Source organism: Monodelphis domestica, chromosome 1, assembly GCF_027887165.1.
Source record: "Monodelphis domestica isolate mMonDom1 chromosome 1, mMonDom1.pri, whole genome shotgun sequence".
Classification (NCBI taxonomy): Eukaryota; Metazoa; Chordata; class Mammalia; order Didelphimorphia; family Didelphidae; genus Monodelphis; species Monodelphis domestica.
In genome coordinates, this window is record NC_077227.1 from 399,176,881 (window position 1) to 399,197,763 (window position 20,883).

The 20,883-nt window shown below is 38.4% G+C and overlaps 1 protein-coding gene across 14 annotated transcripts in view; it reads left to right on the forward strand.

Annotated features, from left to right (window-relative positions):
• PTPRT (protein tyrosine phosphatase receptor type T) overlaps positions 1 to 20,883 on the forward strand; it is a 1,347,533-nt gene that overhangs the window by 1,144,685 nt on the left and 181,965 nt on the right. For 6 of the 14 annotated variants that reach the window (XM_007474314.3, XM_007474316.3, XM_007474317.3 and 3 more), the window contains 2 exons: positions 6,732 to 6,768; positions 17,492 to 17,548. In XM_007474314.3, coding sequence (XP_007474376.2) covers positions 6,732 to 6,768; positions 17,492 to 17,548 — 94 coding nt within the window. The remainder of the gene's footprint in view (positions 1 to 6,731; positions 6,769 to 17,491; positions 17,549 to 20,883) is intronic. The other 8 variants (XM_007474315.3, XM_056811863.1, XM_056811864.1 and 5 more) reach the window with 2 other exon arrangements.

The following is a 20,883-nucleotide window of genomic DNA, read 5'->3' on the forward strand; positions in this document are numbered from 1 at the left end:
GTTACTGTGGACGAAAAGGAGATATAAGATTAGTCAAGTGCTATATTTTAGAATGGATAGTGGTCATTCAGAGAAAGGTTACTAGGAGGATGGAAAACCCATGTTCATTTCAAGGGCTAGAGCCAATGTCCAAGGACAAATGTATTTCATTTGTGTTCCTGAGCTTTCATTATTAAGCCTTCTAGCTCTGAATGTACTGGTAGGGTAAGAAGTCAGCTTGGAGGGAATTTCTCATTCACAGAACCAGTGCACTAAATGGTTATGAACTGACTTTTGGCTTTCTTTGCATCTCACAATCTCTGGTAGGCATTTAATAAATGTTTATTGACTCACTCTACATGCTTCTTCCTTACCAATTGGGAGTGGAGGGGAGGATCAGGATTGGGGACCATGGCTGCATCCTAAGATTCTCTGGGGCTGAGTATATATGGGGCTCTGTATATTCAAAGCCAAGCTTATTTAGGGGACCAGAATTCCTAGCTCTGCAGAAGGGTGGGCACTTATGATTGACTGAGGAAAATTAAAAAATGTCTAGTTTGACTTTATGAGCCATCCACAGTGCAGTAGGAAGGGATGGGGGAAGGAAATCACCCTGGATTTGGAATCAGAGAAGCATTCTTTGTATGTCAGATCTGCCATTTACTCCCTATGGGATCTCCTGACCAAGTCACTCCCCTTCTCTCTACTTCCACTTCCTCATGTATAAAATGAAGGGCTGAGACTCAGTAATCTCCAAGCTGCCATTTAGATCCCACTCTATGATCCTCATCTACCCCTAAACTCTAATGGCACTAGAGCTCTGCCTACTGGTTGAGTGGGTTTTCAGTAGAATTAGTGAATTCTTTTTTCTTTAATAGGAAGTTTCTGTTCCCCTCTAGTCTTGGCACACCTGCTTTCAGGGAGCAGTGACATCTACAAATACTGATGATCTATACTAATAACAATTAGCATAATAAATTGCCCCTTGATTACATCTGTCACCTGAGGATTTAAAATACTTTACAAACATCAATTAGTAATTACAGCTCAAAGGCTTTGCTAACTAGGAAGCAGGTATCATCAAGGCTTCATTAGAGCTGAGTGGAGGGGCCACAAGGGGTATCAGGGACTTCCTCAGCATCCTGAAGCCCATCCAGGCATTTAAACTTAGATTCTAAACTTCTTATTTAAGTGCTAGGCCCCTCTCAAGAATAATTGAAGACAGCCCAGTAGTGGAAAGAGCTATGACTCTTATTACTATGTGACTTCAAGCAATTCACTTAACTGCTTTATGCCTCAGTTTCCTCCTCTGTGGAATAAAAGACTCTGGAATTAAATCATCCCAGATTCCTTCCAGCTCTAGATTTCTGATTCTATGACTGTTTATTCTCTTATGATATCTAATTAAGATATTCCTTGACCTCCTTTTCCATACTGGCAAGGTCATGGGATTGAATGATCTATCATCCTTTTTTTTAATACCTACCTATAAAGGAATTATGTTTATCTTGTGTTCAATTGTTCCTCATACTTCATGACCCATTTGAGATTTTCTTGGCAAAGATACTGGAATGGCTTGCCACTTCCTTCTCTAGCTCATTTGACAGATGAGGAAATTGAGGCAAGCAAAGCTAAGTGACTTGCCCAGGGTCACATAGCTAGGAAGAGTCTGAGGCCAGTTTTGAACTCAGATCTTCCTGTTTCTGGACCTGGTGCTCTGTCCACTGCATCACCAAACTGCCTGTTTTCATAGCTCTAACTGAATCACAAAATGTCAGGGTTAGTTTAAATGACTTATCACCTTGTCTGACCCCCTTATCTTGTCAGTCAGGTATAAGGAGCATCCTATAATCTGTCCTCTGACCCATAACAGTGAGTTGTTAGCAGAACAAGAATTCCTTATCCACAGTACTATGATTTGTCATTCATAAATGTGTTAAGAGTCAGAACACAGGTTGGGAAGCTCCTTATGAGCTGGTCTGGGGAGTCAGCATCTTATAAGGAATATAGTGCTGAATTGGGGGTCTGGAAGGCATAGGTCCAAATTCTTCCTCTGACATTAGCTATGTTATCATAGGTTAGTTAATCAACCTCTTAGCATCATCTGGGAGATAGGGATAATAAATTAGCATGGGTTTTGTTTTTTTGGTTTGAACTACATGTTATATTCTCATTTTTCAGAAAAGGAGTGGTGTGATATATAAAGAGCACTGGCCTCTGAATATAAGAACAACCTGGGTACAAGTTACATCTCTGATTCATAGTGGCTCTATGACCCAGACAAGTCACTTCACCTTTAGTTACCCACAGGAACTTCTTCAAGATTGCCACAAAACACTTGGTGGAGGCTCCTCCCCCCTCCCCAAGAGAGTTCTCTAAACCAATGGGAAAAATATGCATCATCCCTTCTCAAATGAGATAATGTTCATCAAACATTTAAACACAATATGAACATCAAGTACTGTTATCTCCCTTCTCTTTAGTTCCCCCCTACTCGCCCCTACCACAGTGCCTAGCACAAGGCTCTTTGTTCCCTCATTGCTATTAGCAGCTGATTGAGTGTTTGTCTCCTGAGATTCATTCCAGACCTGGGGACAGACACCATCCTTAGATGAGATCCTGGCATACATGATAGATTGTCCACCCTTTGGCCTGCTGTAACCTTTTCCACATATTGATGGAACATCTTCAGTCTTTCGAGCACGTAAGAGAGTGAGTGAGAATTTGAATGCTGGTCTGTTGTCATCGCCCAAGGAAAAGCATCTCTCAGTCACCGTCCCTAAATGATGAGCCTGCCATGTTAAATGGCTCTAATAATTTGGGGCTGCAAAGTGACTCGGCACCAGTGACAAGGTGTCTCATCAGTGACTTCCAGATTTCTCAAGCTCCATTTACAAGTCAAAACAGGATTTTTTAAAAAATCACAATCTGCTCAGCTTGCTTTCTGGAAATAAAGCAGTGCTCTATTATCGTAGCATACCAGGACACACAGCACAACTTCTGAAACCTGGCCTCTGCTAACAGTTTGGGGCAGAAGCAAAGCTTTAGACGACTTCTTTACCTATGGTTCTGTTACTTTCACAAAAAGAAACCAGAGGAAAGGGATGTCAGAGCTAAGCAGACATGGCAAGAACTAGCACTATCGAGTATTGTCTCCGTGTCTGAACAGAAGAGAATCATAGAATAGTATAGTTTGCTAGAGGAAACAAACTTGGAGATCATCGAGGTCAATCTTCTCATTTTATAGGTGAGTCTAGGTGAGGAAAAGGAGCTTGTTCAAAGTCACACAAAAAATTATAAGCAAAGCTTGGATTTGAAGCCATGTCTCAATTCCCAGTTCAAGATTCTTTTCATTTGACCATACTAATTGAAAGCAATTGTTAACTGGTGACATTTGATCAAATAGAGTTGGCAGCAGCAGGACTTTGGGGGAGAGAGTAGTTTCAAGTGAGATGGGTTGTGCTTCAGTTTTTTTCTGTGATTCTGATACCATCATCACAAAATGATGTTTTCTTCTCACTTAAAGGCTGAATCCACCTTTTTAAAGTAGGAGAACTTATCTCCTGAGGTAAGTGGTAAAGCCTGAGACTCTAGTTGATGAATCACATTTTTTCAAATTAACTGACCATTTGCCAAACTCCAGTGCATACATCATGCAGGTATAACCTTTGGCTTGGATCAGATTTTCAAAGGTTCCTTATTAGACATACAGCTAGGATTTTGCCTTAGGGGCACCAAAATTTACAGAGTACAAATATTTTAAATAACTATTTAAAAGATTATATAACCTTAAATTTTATTACATCATACAGCATTTTTATTCCTGTAGCAGCACAGAAACTAGTTGACAAGAATAATTAGTTAGCCTAAGCAGCTATAAGGTGGTATACTTCTTACTCTGGTGGTCACAAGCTAGATGGGTCCCTCTCCAATTTGACCCTGCCTTGCTCCTTTTCAAAAAAGTAAGCTTGGCAGGAAGCACTGGACTGCATCCTTTTCTCCTATAGAGTCTGGTTTTTCAGAATCTCTGTCTTTCTCTAAATGATATCAGTGTTGGTGACCCACCCTCCCCAAACTCCGAAGGATGCTATAAGGACATTTAATGCCATTTGACCAAACCTGCAAACTGGCTCATTTTAGCTCTTTACCATACTGATTCATTTGAAACATCACCTGGTAATTTACAATGCTAATAATTACATTCAACTCATATGTATTAAGGTGTCACCCTATGTTCTGCAAAAATAAGATAAAAACAAAGCTGTTCCTGCCTTCAGGAAACCTCCATTATACTGGGAAAGTAACCAACCCTGCCCCGAAGTACACACATATATCCCCCAAATGTATATATATAATATATATGTATATATTTTTATATACATATATATATTTTATATATACATATATATATGTAGAGAGAGAGAAAGAAAGAGACAGGCAGAGAGAGAGAGAGAGAGAGACAGACAGACAGACAGACAGACAGACAGAGACAGAGAGAGAGAGACAGGCAGAGAGAGAGAGAGTAATTTCAAGTGGGAGAGAAAATGATTACAATCGAGAGCTCAAGAATGACTCCATGTAAGAGGTTGAACCTGAGTTGTGCTGTGAAGGAAGCTAGGGATTCTACAAGGAGGATATGGGGAAGGAATGGCTTAAGAAAATGGGGGAATCACTTATGTAAAGGTTTGCTTGTATAAACTCCTATAGAAATGGGAGATAGAATGTCCTATGCAGAAAATAGCTAGTATTCCAAAGTGACTAAAGGTGAAGGTGTATAGAAAGTCATAATATGGAATGAGACTATTGAAAGATAAAGGGAGCCAGATTGCAAAGAACATTTAGTGGCTAAATGAATATTTTACTTTTTTATGCATGCAATGTTGTTGTTGTTGTAGTAGTGCTTAGTCATTTCAGTCTTGTCTGACTCCTCATGGCCCCATTTGGAGTTTTCTTGGTAAAGATGCTGGAGTAGTCTGCCCTTTCTTTCTCTAACTCATTTTCCAGATGAGAAAACAGAGGCCAACAGGATTAAGTGACTCATCCAAGTTATAGAGCTAGTAAGTATCTAAGGCTAGATTTGAACTCAGGTCTTCATGACTTCAGACTACTCTATCTACTGTGCCACCTAACCATCCATGCATGGTCTTGAAGATTTGAGGAGTTTAGAAAGTCATATTTTTGATGGGAAGGTCATATTGTTACTTAGTGTGATTTTCATAACTGTGGATTGATGGATTGGAGAGGAGTAGGACTCAGAAAGGGAAGAGAACTAGAGGACTATCACAGTAATCTATGCCTTGAGGACAGGTAACCTAGACAAAATCTTCATGAATGGAGAGAAGAGGACTGTCATAGGTAGCTGGATGATACAGCGGAAAGATTGTTGGATCTGGAGTCAGGAAAACTAGAGTTCACATCTGACTTCGACCACTTACTAGAAGTTTGACCCTAAACAAGTCACTTAAACTTTCTGTGCCTCAGTTCCTTCATCTGTAAAATGTAGATAATAATACCTATTTCCCAGGGTCATTGTGAGAATAAGACAAAATAATACTTATAAAGTACTTCACAGACCTTCAAGCATAGCATAAATGCCAGTATTCATAATAATTATTATTGTAAGAGATATAACAGTGTTACACTGAATAAAACTTCCCAGCTGAACAGATAGGGTAGTTAAAGGAAAGGGAAAGTCAAGGATGATTTTAAGGTTGCAAACCTTAAGAAGAATGATTGTATCATAAGCAGAAATGCAGAGATTTGAAGACGGGACAAGTTTAATCATTTGCTTTCATTTTGTACTTTATGAGGCAGGATGGTATAGTATAATGCATGCTGGATGAACTTATATTCTAGAGACTTTAGCTGAAATCCACCACAAGCATGACATATGACTATGGGCAAGCCCTTTAACCTCTCTCAGTCTAAATTTCTCATCTGTCAAATTAGAATCATAAAGTTCTTGTGAGAGTCCCATGAGATAATGTATAGAAAGTACTTAAAATAATGTAAAATACTATATTAACATCAGGTATTATAATGAAAGAAACACCATTACATATTAACTCAGATATTCTCTACAATAGATCTATAAGAGCAAAATTTCTTCTCCTTGTTTTATAGATAAAGAAGTTAAATGTCTTATCCAAGGTCTCATTTGGACAATGATTGGTGTAGAGACTCTGTCTGGAAATGGAGAATCTGAATGAGAGACAGACATGCTGGGAAAGACTAATTATTTTGATTACTGACACAGAAATTACTTCAGCAAGAATAGCTGACCTTTATTGCACTTCAGTATTTGCAGAAGACTTTGTGTAAATTATGATGTATACTTTTATTTATTATTATATGCTTATGTGCTTATATATTATATTATTATTAATATTAATATATTTATTTTGTATGTATATGTTCCCTTCCCTGAGCCCCACAACACCCCTTCGAAGTAGGGACTATGAATATTGTTATATTAATTTTACAGATGAAGAAACTGAGAGTAGGAGCAATCAAGTGAGCCAACCATGGTTATATAGCTGTGTCTGAGGTAGGATCCAAACTGGAATCCTTCTGTCTTTAGTTCCAGCTGTAGATCCCCTAATTTGATGGTACCCTCTTGAAGAGTAAATGAAAACTGGCATCTGCAGGGTGTCCAGGAGAAAAACAAGTGTAAACTGTGATTTTAAATAATGATAAAAGAGAATAAATTAAACCCAGCATCTGATTAACCACATCCTTCATTCTTATTCCAGGAAACCAAAATCAACTGTATCCGACTGGCAACCAAAGGTACGTGGGAGTGTCTGTGTTTTCCTTTTGCAGCCATTTAAGAACAGCTACTAACATGGGGCAAAGTACAGTCATGACACAGCCTTGCTATCATTACTGTCGCTGGACCCTCAGGCTTCTCTGCAGCCAGTCAGGAATGGCCATAGCCTAGAAAAAGGGGTGGTTATTTTTAGTGCAGCCATTTGCATTTAGATTGCAAATCTACACACATACAAACAACTGGCACCTAATCCTGCATAAGAAAGAGAAGAAACTCAATCCACATGTTCACTACTTTTCTAATTCTTCAGGAAATTAGATAGATGCATGAGCATGGAATAGAAGCTTGGGGACCAAGGAGAAAACAAGGGGACTAAGACCTTGCCATTTGTTCCACATCCATCTTGAAAGGGACACATGTGCCTAGCTTGTTTCCTCCCAGGGACATAGACAGTAGAGAAGAAAAAGATAAAATACCCTTTGTGGAGGAAGGGAATTGATGGGCTACAAATAAAAGTGACACAAATCACTGCCCTCGGCAGACTTTTCCACCAGAGGAAAAAAATGGTCCACAGTGAAGAACACCATCAATTATCCAGGAAACGCAGCATGTAGGACAATTCACTGTCCAAGGTAGACAGTTTATATTGACAGCATTAAGGAAGGAAAGAGGGTTTTTTAAGGATATGGAAACTTCTGGGCAAATGCCTATTAGTTATTGAGCTCCTTTGGTGCTCATCTGGCTGCATCTGAATGATGGACACTGATTACTGCCATCTTTCTACCCTGCTTGGAGTCTGTGTGATTACTAGAAAATCTTCTCTGTCCCATATCAAAAGTCTCAATTGAGGTCATATCAATGTCCTTCTGACTGGGCCCTACCATGCTTACTCTCCAGTTTGTTTGTCCTCTGCAGAATTATAGACCTGAGGATGCTATGCCATAGAAATGCAGTGCTACTTGTCCATACAGTCCAGGAAAACTCCGTCTCAGTTCATTGTTTTTTCTTGTCTTTTACTCATCTTTTAACTTTTTCTTTCCAGTTCATTCTCTCTTGTTCCTTAGACCTATTTTTCTCCTTTTTCTTTTGATTTCCTATTTTTTCTTAATATATTCCCTCTCTTCCTACCAAGAGATTGGACATATAAAAGAAAAGATACCTGTTATTGACAACTCAGGAGGGGTCCCACCTGGTGCCTGTATCACAAGCTCAGACTTTAACTCTTAATATTCAGAAACTCGACTTTATTTTGATCAGTCTAAAAGAATAATTCACATAAACTGAATTCATGAGAATAATTTGCTAATTTACAAAACATGTTAGGTAAGATAACTAGTATCCATGATCTGCACAAAGGATTCTTCCCCCCCTCGTGAGTGAGGTACATAATGAAGGGAAATTACAAAATCACAGAATTTTAGGATTTAGTGAGACTTGTGGATGGAACTCATTGTTAGGAAGTGATTCTTTGTATCAGATACCACCTACATTTGCCTCTTTGCAACCCATAGTTAATTTTGTCCTCTGGAGTCTGACATTTTTAATATTTTTTTTTTGGTATCAGAAATTTTGTTCTCTAAAATATGTAGTTATTGTCTTTGTGATAAATATTGCACCATGTTTGACAACTGAAACCTCAGGGAACACAAGTTTCAAAATTAGCCTAGGATATACATTCTTTTTTTAATTCTTTTTAATTCATTCTTTATTAGAATCAATACTGAGTATTGTCCCAAGACAGAAGAGTGGTAAAAGCTTAGATAATTGGAGGTAAGGGACTTGCCCAGGGTCACACAGGTAGGAATTGTCTGAGGCCAGATTTATACAGATCCTTTTCACAGCTCTGGAAAAATTCACTCAGAAGAGTAAATTATAGCTTCAGAAATTAGTCAATGTATATCTAAATGGAAATAATAATGATGAAGGTGATAATAAGTTATTTTTATAATCCATAATACTTCAAACTCAAAAATCATGTTTCCTCAGAATGGTCCTCAAGGTACAGTACAAATATCCCCATTTCACAAATGAGAAAAGTAAATTTCAAAAAAAGGAAATGACTTGCCCAAAACCTTTTAGTTAGGATTGACTCCTTAGTACCAAAGCTGAGATGAAAACCAAGGTATTCTGACTCCAAACCCTAGGCGCTTTCCATTTAATGGTTATTTCCACAAAGCAGCCTTAAATTGATGTTTTGGTCTATATTGGTAGTATTAGTCATTAAGTGAGAGAATCTTTTCCCTGGATGTCACTAAGTAAATGTTGGCACACCATTACTCTGACTCTCCTCTTCTAGCTGTCATGCATACCAGATCATTCCCTTTGTTTTGACCAAATTATCTGGATATGTTATGATTTCTTAGGCTATCCCTAATGTTACATTAGTATACTTTATTTTTCTTACTAAAATTTGGGAGTCATTCTTGTCTATTGATGGGGACACCTAGATGAAATCTGGAAATCTTCCTGGTATCATTAATTTTTCCAGATTATTTCAGGGGGCAGCATTATTTAACTAGGTTCCACATTCTGTATCACTTAGGTATACCCTGGTTGACATTTGTGCTGATTGTATAACCTACCAATTCTTTCTCTTGTGTTTTCAATGCATTTCATTTGAAAACATACCTATCATTAACATTTCCAGGTTCTTATTGATTCACACAGATAGAGCACCTTCCTCCACTTTCCCTCATCATTAACAATGGGTCCTTGGATATAAATTAATAGTGTCAGTAAGAAAACGGTCTTTATCCCTTACCTGATAGATATCCCCAATACCTTTGCTCTCCCAGTGTCCTTATTTTGTTGTTCCTTTGTCCCTGCTTCTCTATCTCTTTGCTCTCCAGGACAACTTTTTTCAAACACTCTGCCCCAGACTTTCTATTATGTCAGTAAATAATAAATGAATGGATCATATCATTAGCATGACAGTAAAAATATGTATCACAAAAGATGACATGACAAAATAAAGAGAATGATAGGCAAAATGAATATCAGACTTATTCATAGAAATAATGGGCCAAAGATGTGTGGACCTGAGAGTCCACATTAAGTCAGGTTCTAGATGCAAATACAAAACATACAGATTAATGATGATTCAGTCATAGCAGTCATTGACCATAGCATCTGAAGTAGTAAAGTTCACAATTACGATGATGCTTACACTAATCATTTTGAGACAGTTTAAGAGACACAAATCACCACCAAAACAAAGTCTGTTGTGAGACTATGTGTCCCAATATTGTTTGAAAAATATGCATCCCTTGATTTCTAACTCTCCCAAACCATATCCTTCTGCTCATGACCTCCACTCTTTTTTTGTTCCATTTTACCTTTATTTCATCTCAGAATCTTCCATTTCCTTGATGTTTTTAATCTTTCTCAGAGTATCAAATGAAATGCAGACTGAGCCCTTTTTCTTTCCCTGCCCCTTTCAGCTAGACTTTCTGTTCCCACCCTCTATAAAACAGGAGAAAATAATATTGTTGGACCCTTCACCCCAAATATATGCTATTTGTTCCTTCCATTTTATTTTTCTGTCCCCTGGATGCTGAAGACAAAATAAAGAGAAGTCCAGGTATAACTCCAACACAGAGATAGCCAAATGAGAGAATTCTATCTAAGAAACTTTTTTTAAAAGCCTATCTTCCAGATGACAGAAGAAAGACGTTTAAGTAAGAGTAGACACAAACATGGAGGAAAAGAGGGGTGTTGCTTTGATTTGGCTTTGAAATACTGATACTCACTCCACTGGTTTCAGATATAGGTCAGTAGCATAGGTTCTAGAATTAGAAGAAACATTGGAGATTAGCAATCCCTTAATTTTACAAATAAGAAAATCAAGGTCCAGATAATTTAAGTGACTTGCCCAAGATTATATGGGTAATTAAATAGTAAAGTCAGAATTCAAACCCAGGACTTCCAGCTCTAAATGCATTGCTCTTTTGCCTATACCACATTGTCCCTTAAATTATTTAAATATTTTCCCATAAATCTTATTTATGCTATTATGACAAAATCCCAGATTTCAAAGAAATCCTAGAGACCATCTCTCCTCACCTGTATCTGAACAAGAATTCTCTCTACATCAGAAATGACAAGTGGTTGTCCTCTCTTTAAGCCCTCTCTCCCCCAGGAAGAAAGAAGTCTCCTGCTTCCCAAGGTATCCCATTCCATTTTTGACAGCTATTTCAAATTGTTTTTAAAAATCTTTTTTTTCCTTAAATAAATCCTCCCTTGACTAGATGTGAACAAAAAAATCTTCCCAGCAGACAGAGGCTGTCCAAAAGCAAAAGTGGGTGCCTCAAAAGACAGTGGGCTCCCATCACTAAAGGTGTTAAAGTAGAGCCTGGATGAGCATGCCAGAGAAGTTGTAGCAAGGATTTATGTCTTGGTGCAGGTCAGTCTTGGCCTCTGAAGCCCTCCCAAGTTTCAACTTTGCTACCCTGTGTTCTTATTTCTGAATAAGTTCTGAGAAGAGTTCTCTCATTCTTGCCCCTGACTGGGTTGCCACAGACTTCAGCTTAGTGGAGGCCAAATTGATGAATTTTCCCTATAGCACCCTCATTTGCCACCTGGTGGAAGAAAGCAGGTGATATTGCCCATGGCTGAGTCTGGCTGTGCCAAGTAATGAGGTGAAGTGCTTGTGTCATCACTGTATATCAAAAAGGATGAACTAGTGACTCCCTGTGTCCTTTTGCTTTGCTCCATGGTGTGGCCTATATAGAGTTTTTCCGCATGCTTGCCCCTCTGTCAGCATTGCTTCTGCACTGTCTCTTTGCCCCCTGCATTATTCTGGGCCTCCTTTAAAAGGGGGGAAATGCCTTCTGTGTGAATCATCAGTTACATCGCCATTTCAAAGACCTTGCCCTAGCTTTCTGGTGGGAAACAGCTTCAGTCTAAAATGTACAAGATTCTATACATTTTAATCTTGAATTAGTTATTTTAAAAATCTGAGAATCATGAAAGGGAGTAGGGGGGAGAGTTTTCCTTCCTAAATTTGTTGCTCAGTAGGCAAGTAGCTAAAGGCGCCTAAAGGAGCTGTGTTTTCAAAACTTAATCCCTGATCAGAAGCAATCAGACTCATCTTTCTAAATGGTCTACATACATTTGAGCCATCCTAGTAATAGCAATTCACATTTCTAAAGTACTTTGCAATTTACATATTGTTTGGTCACCATGACATAGGGTTAGTAATAAAAATACATGTGACTATCACTGTAAGGTTTGCAAATTCAGGGTTGAAAAGAACCTTGGATGTCATCTTGAGCTGTTGCCTCATTTCATAAAGAAAATGAGGCTGAGAGAAAGGATGACAATGGCTTGAGGTAACATGGCCTCTAAGAAAGCAACAGAAAAGCATGGACTTATATTCAGGTCTTTTGGCTTCAATCACAGTATTCTGTCCATACTGTCCACCATACTGTCTGTCTCATGGGCTAATTAGTATTTGCCACCTTTGTGGCTATGTTTCCAAAGTGAAGATCTCAAAGATATTTCTCATGATTCTGGAATACTTCTCAAAAGAATTGGTCCCATCTCAAAATACCCCATCTGAAACCCCATTTAGCAAATAGATGAATGTGTGACAGGCAGGAAAAGGATCAAGATGTGCCTTCCTAGAGAAATGTCTTTGCTCAGGTACTGGAAAGCATATCTGTATCTACCCTTTCCCCAAAATATCTCTTTAGTGGCATATGTCCCCTGCAGTTTCCTGAAGAACCTACTGGAAATGGATAAGAATCCATAACAAGACTGGAAAGGAACTCAGTGATCACTGAGTCCAACCCCCTCATTTTACAAATGACAAGATTCCACATAGTCCCTTGGTAACACTGTCCCTTTCTTGCAACCTTTATGTTGGACAGCTCTTGGGTAATGTTCAGCATGACTTATTTCTGTTCCCTTTCAAGACCATTTATTCTTTAATTGTTGTATGCAAAGAGAGTGAGTAGCTGCTTGTTCTTTCTGCAGTTTTCAATTCTATTCATACCAAAAGTTTATCACTTCATCAGGTAAAAGTTTATGTAGAGATATAGGAAAAATATGAAATAAAACTCATCCCCTACCCTCTTTGCCTTTACAATCTAATAGAGTAATAAGGCACCCATGTAAATGACCATAAAAATACATAACCTATGCACTTAAGAGATGCAAAACAAGAGTGCTAAATAAATTGCAAAGGGTAATGTTGTTCCTTATTAGGGAGAGAGAGAGGGAAGAATAAGGAAGAGTATCTTCTGTTGTTTCTTTTTTCCTTCTTGACTTTTTGATTATAGCTGCTTACACTGTATTACACTCTTGGTTCATGACTACTCAAATAGAATATGACTCCAAGAGTAAAGTCGCATTAAATAAGCCAAATAGTCCTTTTGGCATGATTCTTCATAGGCAAGAATAGTTCAGAAAACATCTCTGGAAGGGATTCATCAATTCCTTAAGATGCTGACCTGTTATCCCTCTCTCTTTTAACTGCAACTTATTTTTTGTGGGTAAAATTTCACCCTTCAGATGCATTGTTTTTAGTAAGGACCCTGTGATTAAGGGTGGAGAGTGTATACACACATTTTTCTAAAGCATGTAGTATTTTCCAACAAGCCACTTATTCCAACTTGTCCAAACTCTCAAGTCAGTTAGGCTCATTACCTCTCTCAGAAATGCTGAGGGAGAATCCCTGATATATGGTTTTGCTTCACGAGCTTTGTTCTTGGCTGTTATTGATGGTATTTCTGGGAGTGGCAAGATGTAAATTCCTGGAGCTAAAAATACTCAAACCAGCTACATCTTAACTATTGTCTTTCTATACTCTTTATAAATCTTCTCTTCATGGAGATTCCTATGTAATAGTCAAGGCCAAGTAAAATATCTCATCCACATCTGCCAATCCCAGAGCTGCCAAGTTTCCTCCCTGAGCAAAAAAACAAGTGTGTTTGGAGATTTACTATCAGAGTAGTCATCAAAGAGGAAACCGAGCCAAAAGGTGAGCCTTTCCTAGGATTCTACTCAAGGAGTTAAGCAGCCAATGGACAAAAATGATCTCTCCTGAATGGAGCAGTTGACCTGAGGACAGAATAACATAGGCTAACCAAAATGGAGAGTGATAGGACAGTAGGGATTAGAGCATCAAAGGGAAGCTACTGAATTTGAAAGAGCCCTAAATCTTCAGGCCAGGTATCTAATATTAAATCTAAGTGGCACAGCAGATAGTATTGGACTTGGAAACTGGAAGACCCGAGTTTAAGTACCGCTCAGACATTTCCTGCCTTGTGACACTGGACAAGTCAACAAACCTCTGGCAGGCTTAGTTTCTTTGTCTGTAAAATGGGGTTAATAATAATTCCTACCTTCCAGGGTTTTGGTGAGAATCAAATGAGAAAACATATAAAGTGTTTTGTAAATCTTAAATCACAATATAAATGCAAACTATTATTAATAAGCTTATTATTAGTCAGATCTTTTCTTTGCTATTTACTGTGGCGACTTGAGCAAGACCCTTCTCAAATCTATAAATTGAGAAAAGTTTAACTAAATGTTCCTTCATGGTATCTTTTAACTCCAGAAGCTATGTTTATGGTTCAAAAGAATCTACTGCTGATCATTAATGGAGATCATCTGGGGTTAGGATCCAGCTTCTAGGACCAGCAATATTTATTAGCTGTAGTCCAAATTGGGAGGGGTAGAGGAGTAGAGTTAAACATAGAGGTAAAAAAAAAACAAGAGAAGCTGATTTTGAATCTGACAGATTGACAAAAAGTCTGAGGGAAAATAGAAGAGGACTTAACCACAGCATAATCCCAAGAGCCAAACAGAATGGGCACAAGGGACAGGCAGAACTGACAAAAGACTGAAACAAGAACTAAAGCATGACTTCAGGATCATTCTTCATGAAGTTGCGTTCTCTAGCCCCAAGGTGGTATCACTCATAGCTATTCTTAGTTGAGGGTCATGAGCCATGACTATCCCCAAGCCCTGAAACACACGGGAATCCAGACACAATAAGACCCTTGTGAATTATTAGACTTCAGGTTTGGGGTTTGTATCTATCTCTTGAACTACTACCACCAAGCTTAAAATGACTAAGTAGCAGAGGGAAAAAATTTCATCTCTGTAAAATCCAAGTGTTGCCTTATTGTTCAGCCTCTTCTTCCAGCCTTGTGTTCTTTTTCTTCCAGAAAGTCAGAGTTCTTCCCTGTTCAGCCTATAAAGATAGTATAGAACAATGGCATGGGCCAACTGCCTAGCACCCTCAGAGGACAGACCCTCTCTTAAAAATGGCAGAAGAAAATGAAAGTGAAGCTAGAGCCTTGAGTCTCATCTATATAGAGCTTATAATCAGGAGTTAGAAAAGGCTTCTGTTTTGATTTGAAAATTTGGTGTAATCACTGGAAAAATATGTACCTCCCTATAAAATCATGGGCAGAATTACTATTATCTTCCCACCAACTACCAAACTACCATATTAAACAGTCCTATGAAGAGCAGAATGTTAAACTCAACACTAATGGAGAACTAGGAAAGGCAGGCAGTGTCCCCAGATAATCCTGTGCTCTATATTGGGGGGAGCAAACAGTTGTAGTTTCTCAGGAAATATAGGGACATGTTCCAAAGCTGTTCTACAAAAGCAGGGCATGTGTCTGGGAGTATATCTTTTCAAGAATAGTTATTTTGTAAATAATTAAATAGAAAAGAAAAGCAATTTATACCTACTCCTCTACTCCATAGGAAATAAGAAGGAACCCTCACCTTCTGTGAAATGCTTATACTGGCTTTATGTCACTGGAGGTTCTGATCTGTGGGCTGCAGAATTGGACTAATTAGTGAATTAGTGCAGCTTTTTTCTGCTGTTGCATGACAAGCAATGAAATAGTCAACCTTTGATTTTGTACAGATTTTTATGTTTTTCACAAATCCATAGCATTTAATAGGAGGGTAGTATATACTTACAAAAAAAAGGAACAATAAATAGATGAGGGTTTCACTGGAATATAGCAAGTACACATCCCAAAGAATTAGAGTCCTAGACAGATATCATATAAATAATTTAGACCAGTGGTGACATAACTCAGATAGAAACAAGGACCCTAAACCAAATCTAAGGATCCCTATGGGCCACATATTGATGTAGAAAATACATATTAACATTTTCTGTGTTCCACCATATTTTTATTTATTTTGTTATAGGTTTCCTGATTATATTATAATCTCATTTGGGTTGTACTCAGGCCCCATGTTTGACACCTACAGCCTAGATTCTCTTAGAAAGGCCTTATCACAGACTAATCTGTACCAAAGGGCCTCCAGTCACCAAGAAGGTACCAAATATAGGTGTAGTATGCAAGACACATAGAGGTAGAGACAATGCAGACACAATATAATAGCTCCCCTGGCCTCTTTCTTATTCATTAAAATAGGAAAGACATCCCCTCTAGAGAAGTCTTCTTTGTGCTGCTTGTAATGCAGCCATACCTTTTCTGGAGATATTTCTTAGAAACTTGGATCTGAATAAATTCTTTGGATACAAAAAACCAAAATGGCTCCCATAGTATCCCCAATAACTTTCAACCCCCCAAACCAAATAGATTGTCCTTCTTTCAATCTTTGTGCCATGGGGTAATCATGCTGGTGTTGATGCATCATAGTTGGCTCCACCATTTTTCCTAACCATACTGGTACCAGTATCAACTGCTGCAAACTACACCATTATCCCTTGGTATTGAGCTGACATGAGTTATTTAATAGGTTTGAGAGTTGAATGAATCCTTAGAGATCGGGTTTGCATGTCTTTCATAGCATTAACCTAATTCTTCATAGTTTAGACCATATCTTGAAACATTAAATTTGACCATTGAAGTATCATTTTTCAGTTTTCTTAGCTCTTTATTACCCATCATCCCTAGCATAAAATAGGCTCCTATCCCTAATTCCAAAGTGCTCCAGGCTGCCAAATGCCTTAATCCAGCTAAATAGCCATCAAGTTCACTATTTGTCCAGACTACCAGTTGTCTTTATAATGTTAAAAATTAGCCAATCAGAAAGCTTTCCTTTTTGTTGTCAAGCTTCTAAGGTCTTTTCATACTTCATGGTATGTTTTAGTACATCAAGCACTCACTTTTACTTGGGCTTCTGTTCTGTGTGTTCCAAGTGTTGTTTTCCACAGGGTCTCTCCACAGACAAACTACCTATTCTTGCAACCTGTGATTGGTAAGAGGGTGGGGAACCCCCAAATGCTTCAAATCCTAATGTGTTTTCCATGGCATTGTCCATTTCCTATAACATTTGGCTTCCCCCAGGCTCTTGTGCTCTGTTACGCAGTCCTAACCCAAACCATTTGTCAGCCTTTCTGATTAGGAGCTTAAATGCCATTTATGTCAGTTTCTTTGATCATTTTATTCACTTTGATCCATTCTTCTGCCATTAATAATGTCTCCTCTCGGCATAACCACCTCTGGGTGTAAACTGGCACCTTGTGGGAGAGAAAAGTAGCCTTGGACCAAGAATGTGTACTTTACCATTCATATCTCTCAAGGCCACTCAGTGGATTGCAAGCACTACCTGAGATGGAGACTGAGGATTCATCCATGCTTTCTAATAACAATTTGGTATTCTTTTATTTTTGAATAATAAGACCTTCAAAGAAAAAAGTAATTGCCATTTTGATCGTGATCAGGCACATTTTTATTTTTCTTTATTTCTTTTCTTCTCTTATGCATGCTGCCCGGGAACTGGTTTCCTTGTTGTTAGCAGTAATGGGTAGGCAACAGGTGACCACTGGGACTCCATTCTACCTCCTGAGCACAGGTGACTATCAGGCCAGGGGAGGGAACTTGATAATTAGCAGCCTGGGGCCCATTTCTCTCGGTTTCTACTTGTCTGGCATGTGAACAAAAGCTAGAGTAGTTCCATAGCTATCCTGCCATTTGTGGGGAAGATAGTACTCCCTCTGAATGTACTTTATGTGGTCCTGGCTTTATGAATGCAAAATGAACAAGACCTTAAAGCTCCTCACCATGAATCACACCACAAGAAGGTTTGCCATGTTACCTTTGATTTAGATTCTTGGCCTTGGGTTCAAATTTGAATACACAATCCAAATGTTGTGTTAATCCTGCCCTTTCTTTCAAACCAATAATAGCATCATGAACCCAGTTCAATATGTTCATTTCTGATCAAAAGCCCCACCTACATGTGCCAAGGAGTACCCACTTCATAGTCAGATTCCCCCTAACGATGGATAATTGAGGAATGGAAACTTGAATACTTCTTGCAAAGGAGTCTGGAATGACCATCTTTATTTCAAGGCTTTTCATCCAGGTACCTGAATATATCTTAAAGCCTTTGTTGAAAGATCCAAGACAGTTTCTCCTAGCGCCCCACACTTTTGTCTCACTCACATTCCATGATATTTTTCTTGAATTTCCTAATGGCAAAGGAAAGGTACTCTCCTTCACTTTCAAGTACTTTATTTTCAGGTCCTACCCCATCAGTCCAAAGAGACCAATCTCTTTCTAACACTCATATGCATACAATACACATACATATGCAGAGAGAGAACACATTTCAAGACTTCACAAACAAGAAAATAGCTGCCACATGGGAAGCCATGTTGTACTATAGTCATGGTCCTACTTGGCATAACCAAGCCATGAGGAATTTAGAAATGGGAAATGGAGCTGGGAATGTAAAATGGTGTCATCCATCCAAGCCCAAAACAAAGCCTTTTAGGAGCAACAGTCTTTAGACTGACAGGAACTAGCTGTTGTCTGTTTCTGTTCTTCAAGGGCCAAATGACCTGTCTAAGACATGAACAGTATAGATGACAATCCAAACAGGCTTTCAAAAAACCCATTGTACATGAAATCTGATTGCATAAGAAATAATTATTTTCAGCATCCTGTTTATGACTCACCATTTGCATACTCCCCATTGTTTTCTGGACTCCAGGTTAGATCAGCAGATGACATTAAAACAAAACAAAACACAGATCTAATTCTATAGCATGCCTATTAGTCCTTACTCATTTTTTTTCCTTTTGATTGCTTTGAATGTTATTGTTTTGACAGGTTCATTTCATCCTATTCTATTTATTTCTAAGTGCATCTCCACATTATTTTTATGTGTTAGGTGCCCAGGATTTATTCTTTTTTTACAGGCTATCCCCTTCTAAAAGTATAGTTTAAAATGTATATCCCCTGGTAGTAATAATGACCAATATAAATACAAACCACACATTCCTTATGGATGAATATTTCAAGATGTAAGCACTAGCCCCTTCTTTAATTTCAAAGCCAATGGGGAAGAGGAAGAAGGGGGGGGGGATTCTCTCATTGAGAACAAAAGAGCTAAAATGTGTTGGTACTCAGGGAACTCCTAGTGTCCCAGTGGACTAGTTAATTAGCCTTTTAACTTAGAACCATGTTTCCCCCAGGCTATGGCAAACTAGCAACAGTGAATGTTTACTGGTCTGCAAAACATTTACTACAAAGGTTCTAACTTATCAAACCATAATCTTAAGTACCTAACACTTCCTTGGCCTCCTCTCTCCTTACTTCCCTGCATCCTTTTTTCTGGACCTTACCTACCTAGGCCTTAGACATTGGGGGAACTGTCCATGGTAAAGACATAGAACAACTTGGTATAGTTTAAAAAACTGACCAAAAATAACTCTGCTATAACTCTGAAGAGCTCATTATGATGTGGTTTCTCCCCCTAATTATTCGTCTTGAAGTTCAACTAAATGGGAGATGTTTAACAAAATAAATGAAAATACAGTATAATACAGATGATGTTTATTTATGATATTCAGCTGCATTTTATATTTGAATTTGACACCATTGGTTTGGACCAGTGGATTTTGAGTCACAGGGCCTGACTTCAAATCCTAATCCTAAAAATTATAACCTTCAGGATCTTAAGCATATCACTTTACTCTATGAACATCAGTTTTCCCATCTGTAAAATTAGAATATTGGATTTTATGGAGTTTAAGGTCTTTTACCACTTAAAATCTGTGATTTTGGGATATGTCACTTCACTCCCTCTGAACCTCAGTTCCTTTATCTGTAAAGTTAGGAGGTTTATGAGATAATCACTGAGTGTTTTTCAGTCCTAAATCCTATGACTAGTCAGGAATAGATGGCAGAAGACTCAGTACAAAACAGCAGGAAGATCTCTCTTTAATTATACTTACTCTAGAACTCTGAATCTCAATAACAAAAAATTCAAATTAGACTAGAAATATATAGAACCCTCATCCCAAATTTCCAGTGCCTCTAGAAAAGGCTCATTGTTCCCTATTAAAAACCTCTGTATTGACTACCTTCTTTACTCTCAGGCTGGGTTGCCAAGATTTTGTTGCCCCTAAGACTGCTGCAGTATTTAAAGCCATACTCTAAAATAATATTTAATACTACTGGGTCTATTTTAAAATTATAGGTGATCATGTTTTCCTTGTGAAAATACCCAAGAACTAGTACTAAAAGAATAGCAGGAAGAAGGGGGTCTAGAGGGAAATGAATGGAAAAGAAGATAAGAGAGAGAGGAGAGAGAGAGAGAAGAGAGAGAGAGAGAGAGAGAGAGAGAGAGAGAGAGAGAGAGAGAGAGAGAGAGAGAGAGAGAGAGAGAGAGAGAGAGAGAGAGAGAGAGAGAGAGAGAGAGAGAGAGAGAGAGAGAGAGAGACAGGTGGTTATAAAAGTGGTGGCAAAAAGAGAGGGACAAGAGATATGATGGAGAAGCTATACCAGACATCACATCTCCTGACGCCCAATATACAGATTGACAGGTTTTCATCAATAGACTTCTTCCAGGTCAACATCAAAACCTTCCTCTGGCTATAAGGTCTTCTAAGTCCTAAATCCCAGAAGCAACAGTATTCTGGACATGGAGAAATACAAAATTCCCAAATCATATCTAATCCCATGTCCTCCATGTGGATGCTATTGGATAAGTCTTCAAAGGTAGGCTCTGAACCATGTTTCTCCATAGTACTTAAAAGGTTGGTGTCAATATATTATCATTGTGAAGGTCCTTAACTAGAGCATCCAAAGCATGACAAACCCAAAGCTATTAATACATTATGGCTGCCATTTCCTCTAAATAGGTTTTTGAATGAGCCCATATTCAGGAGTCGGCAGAAT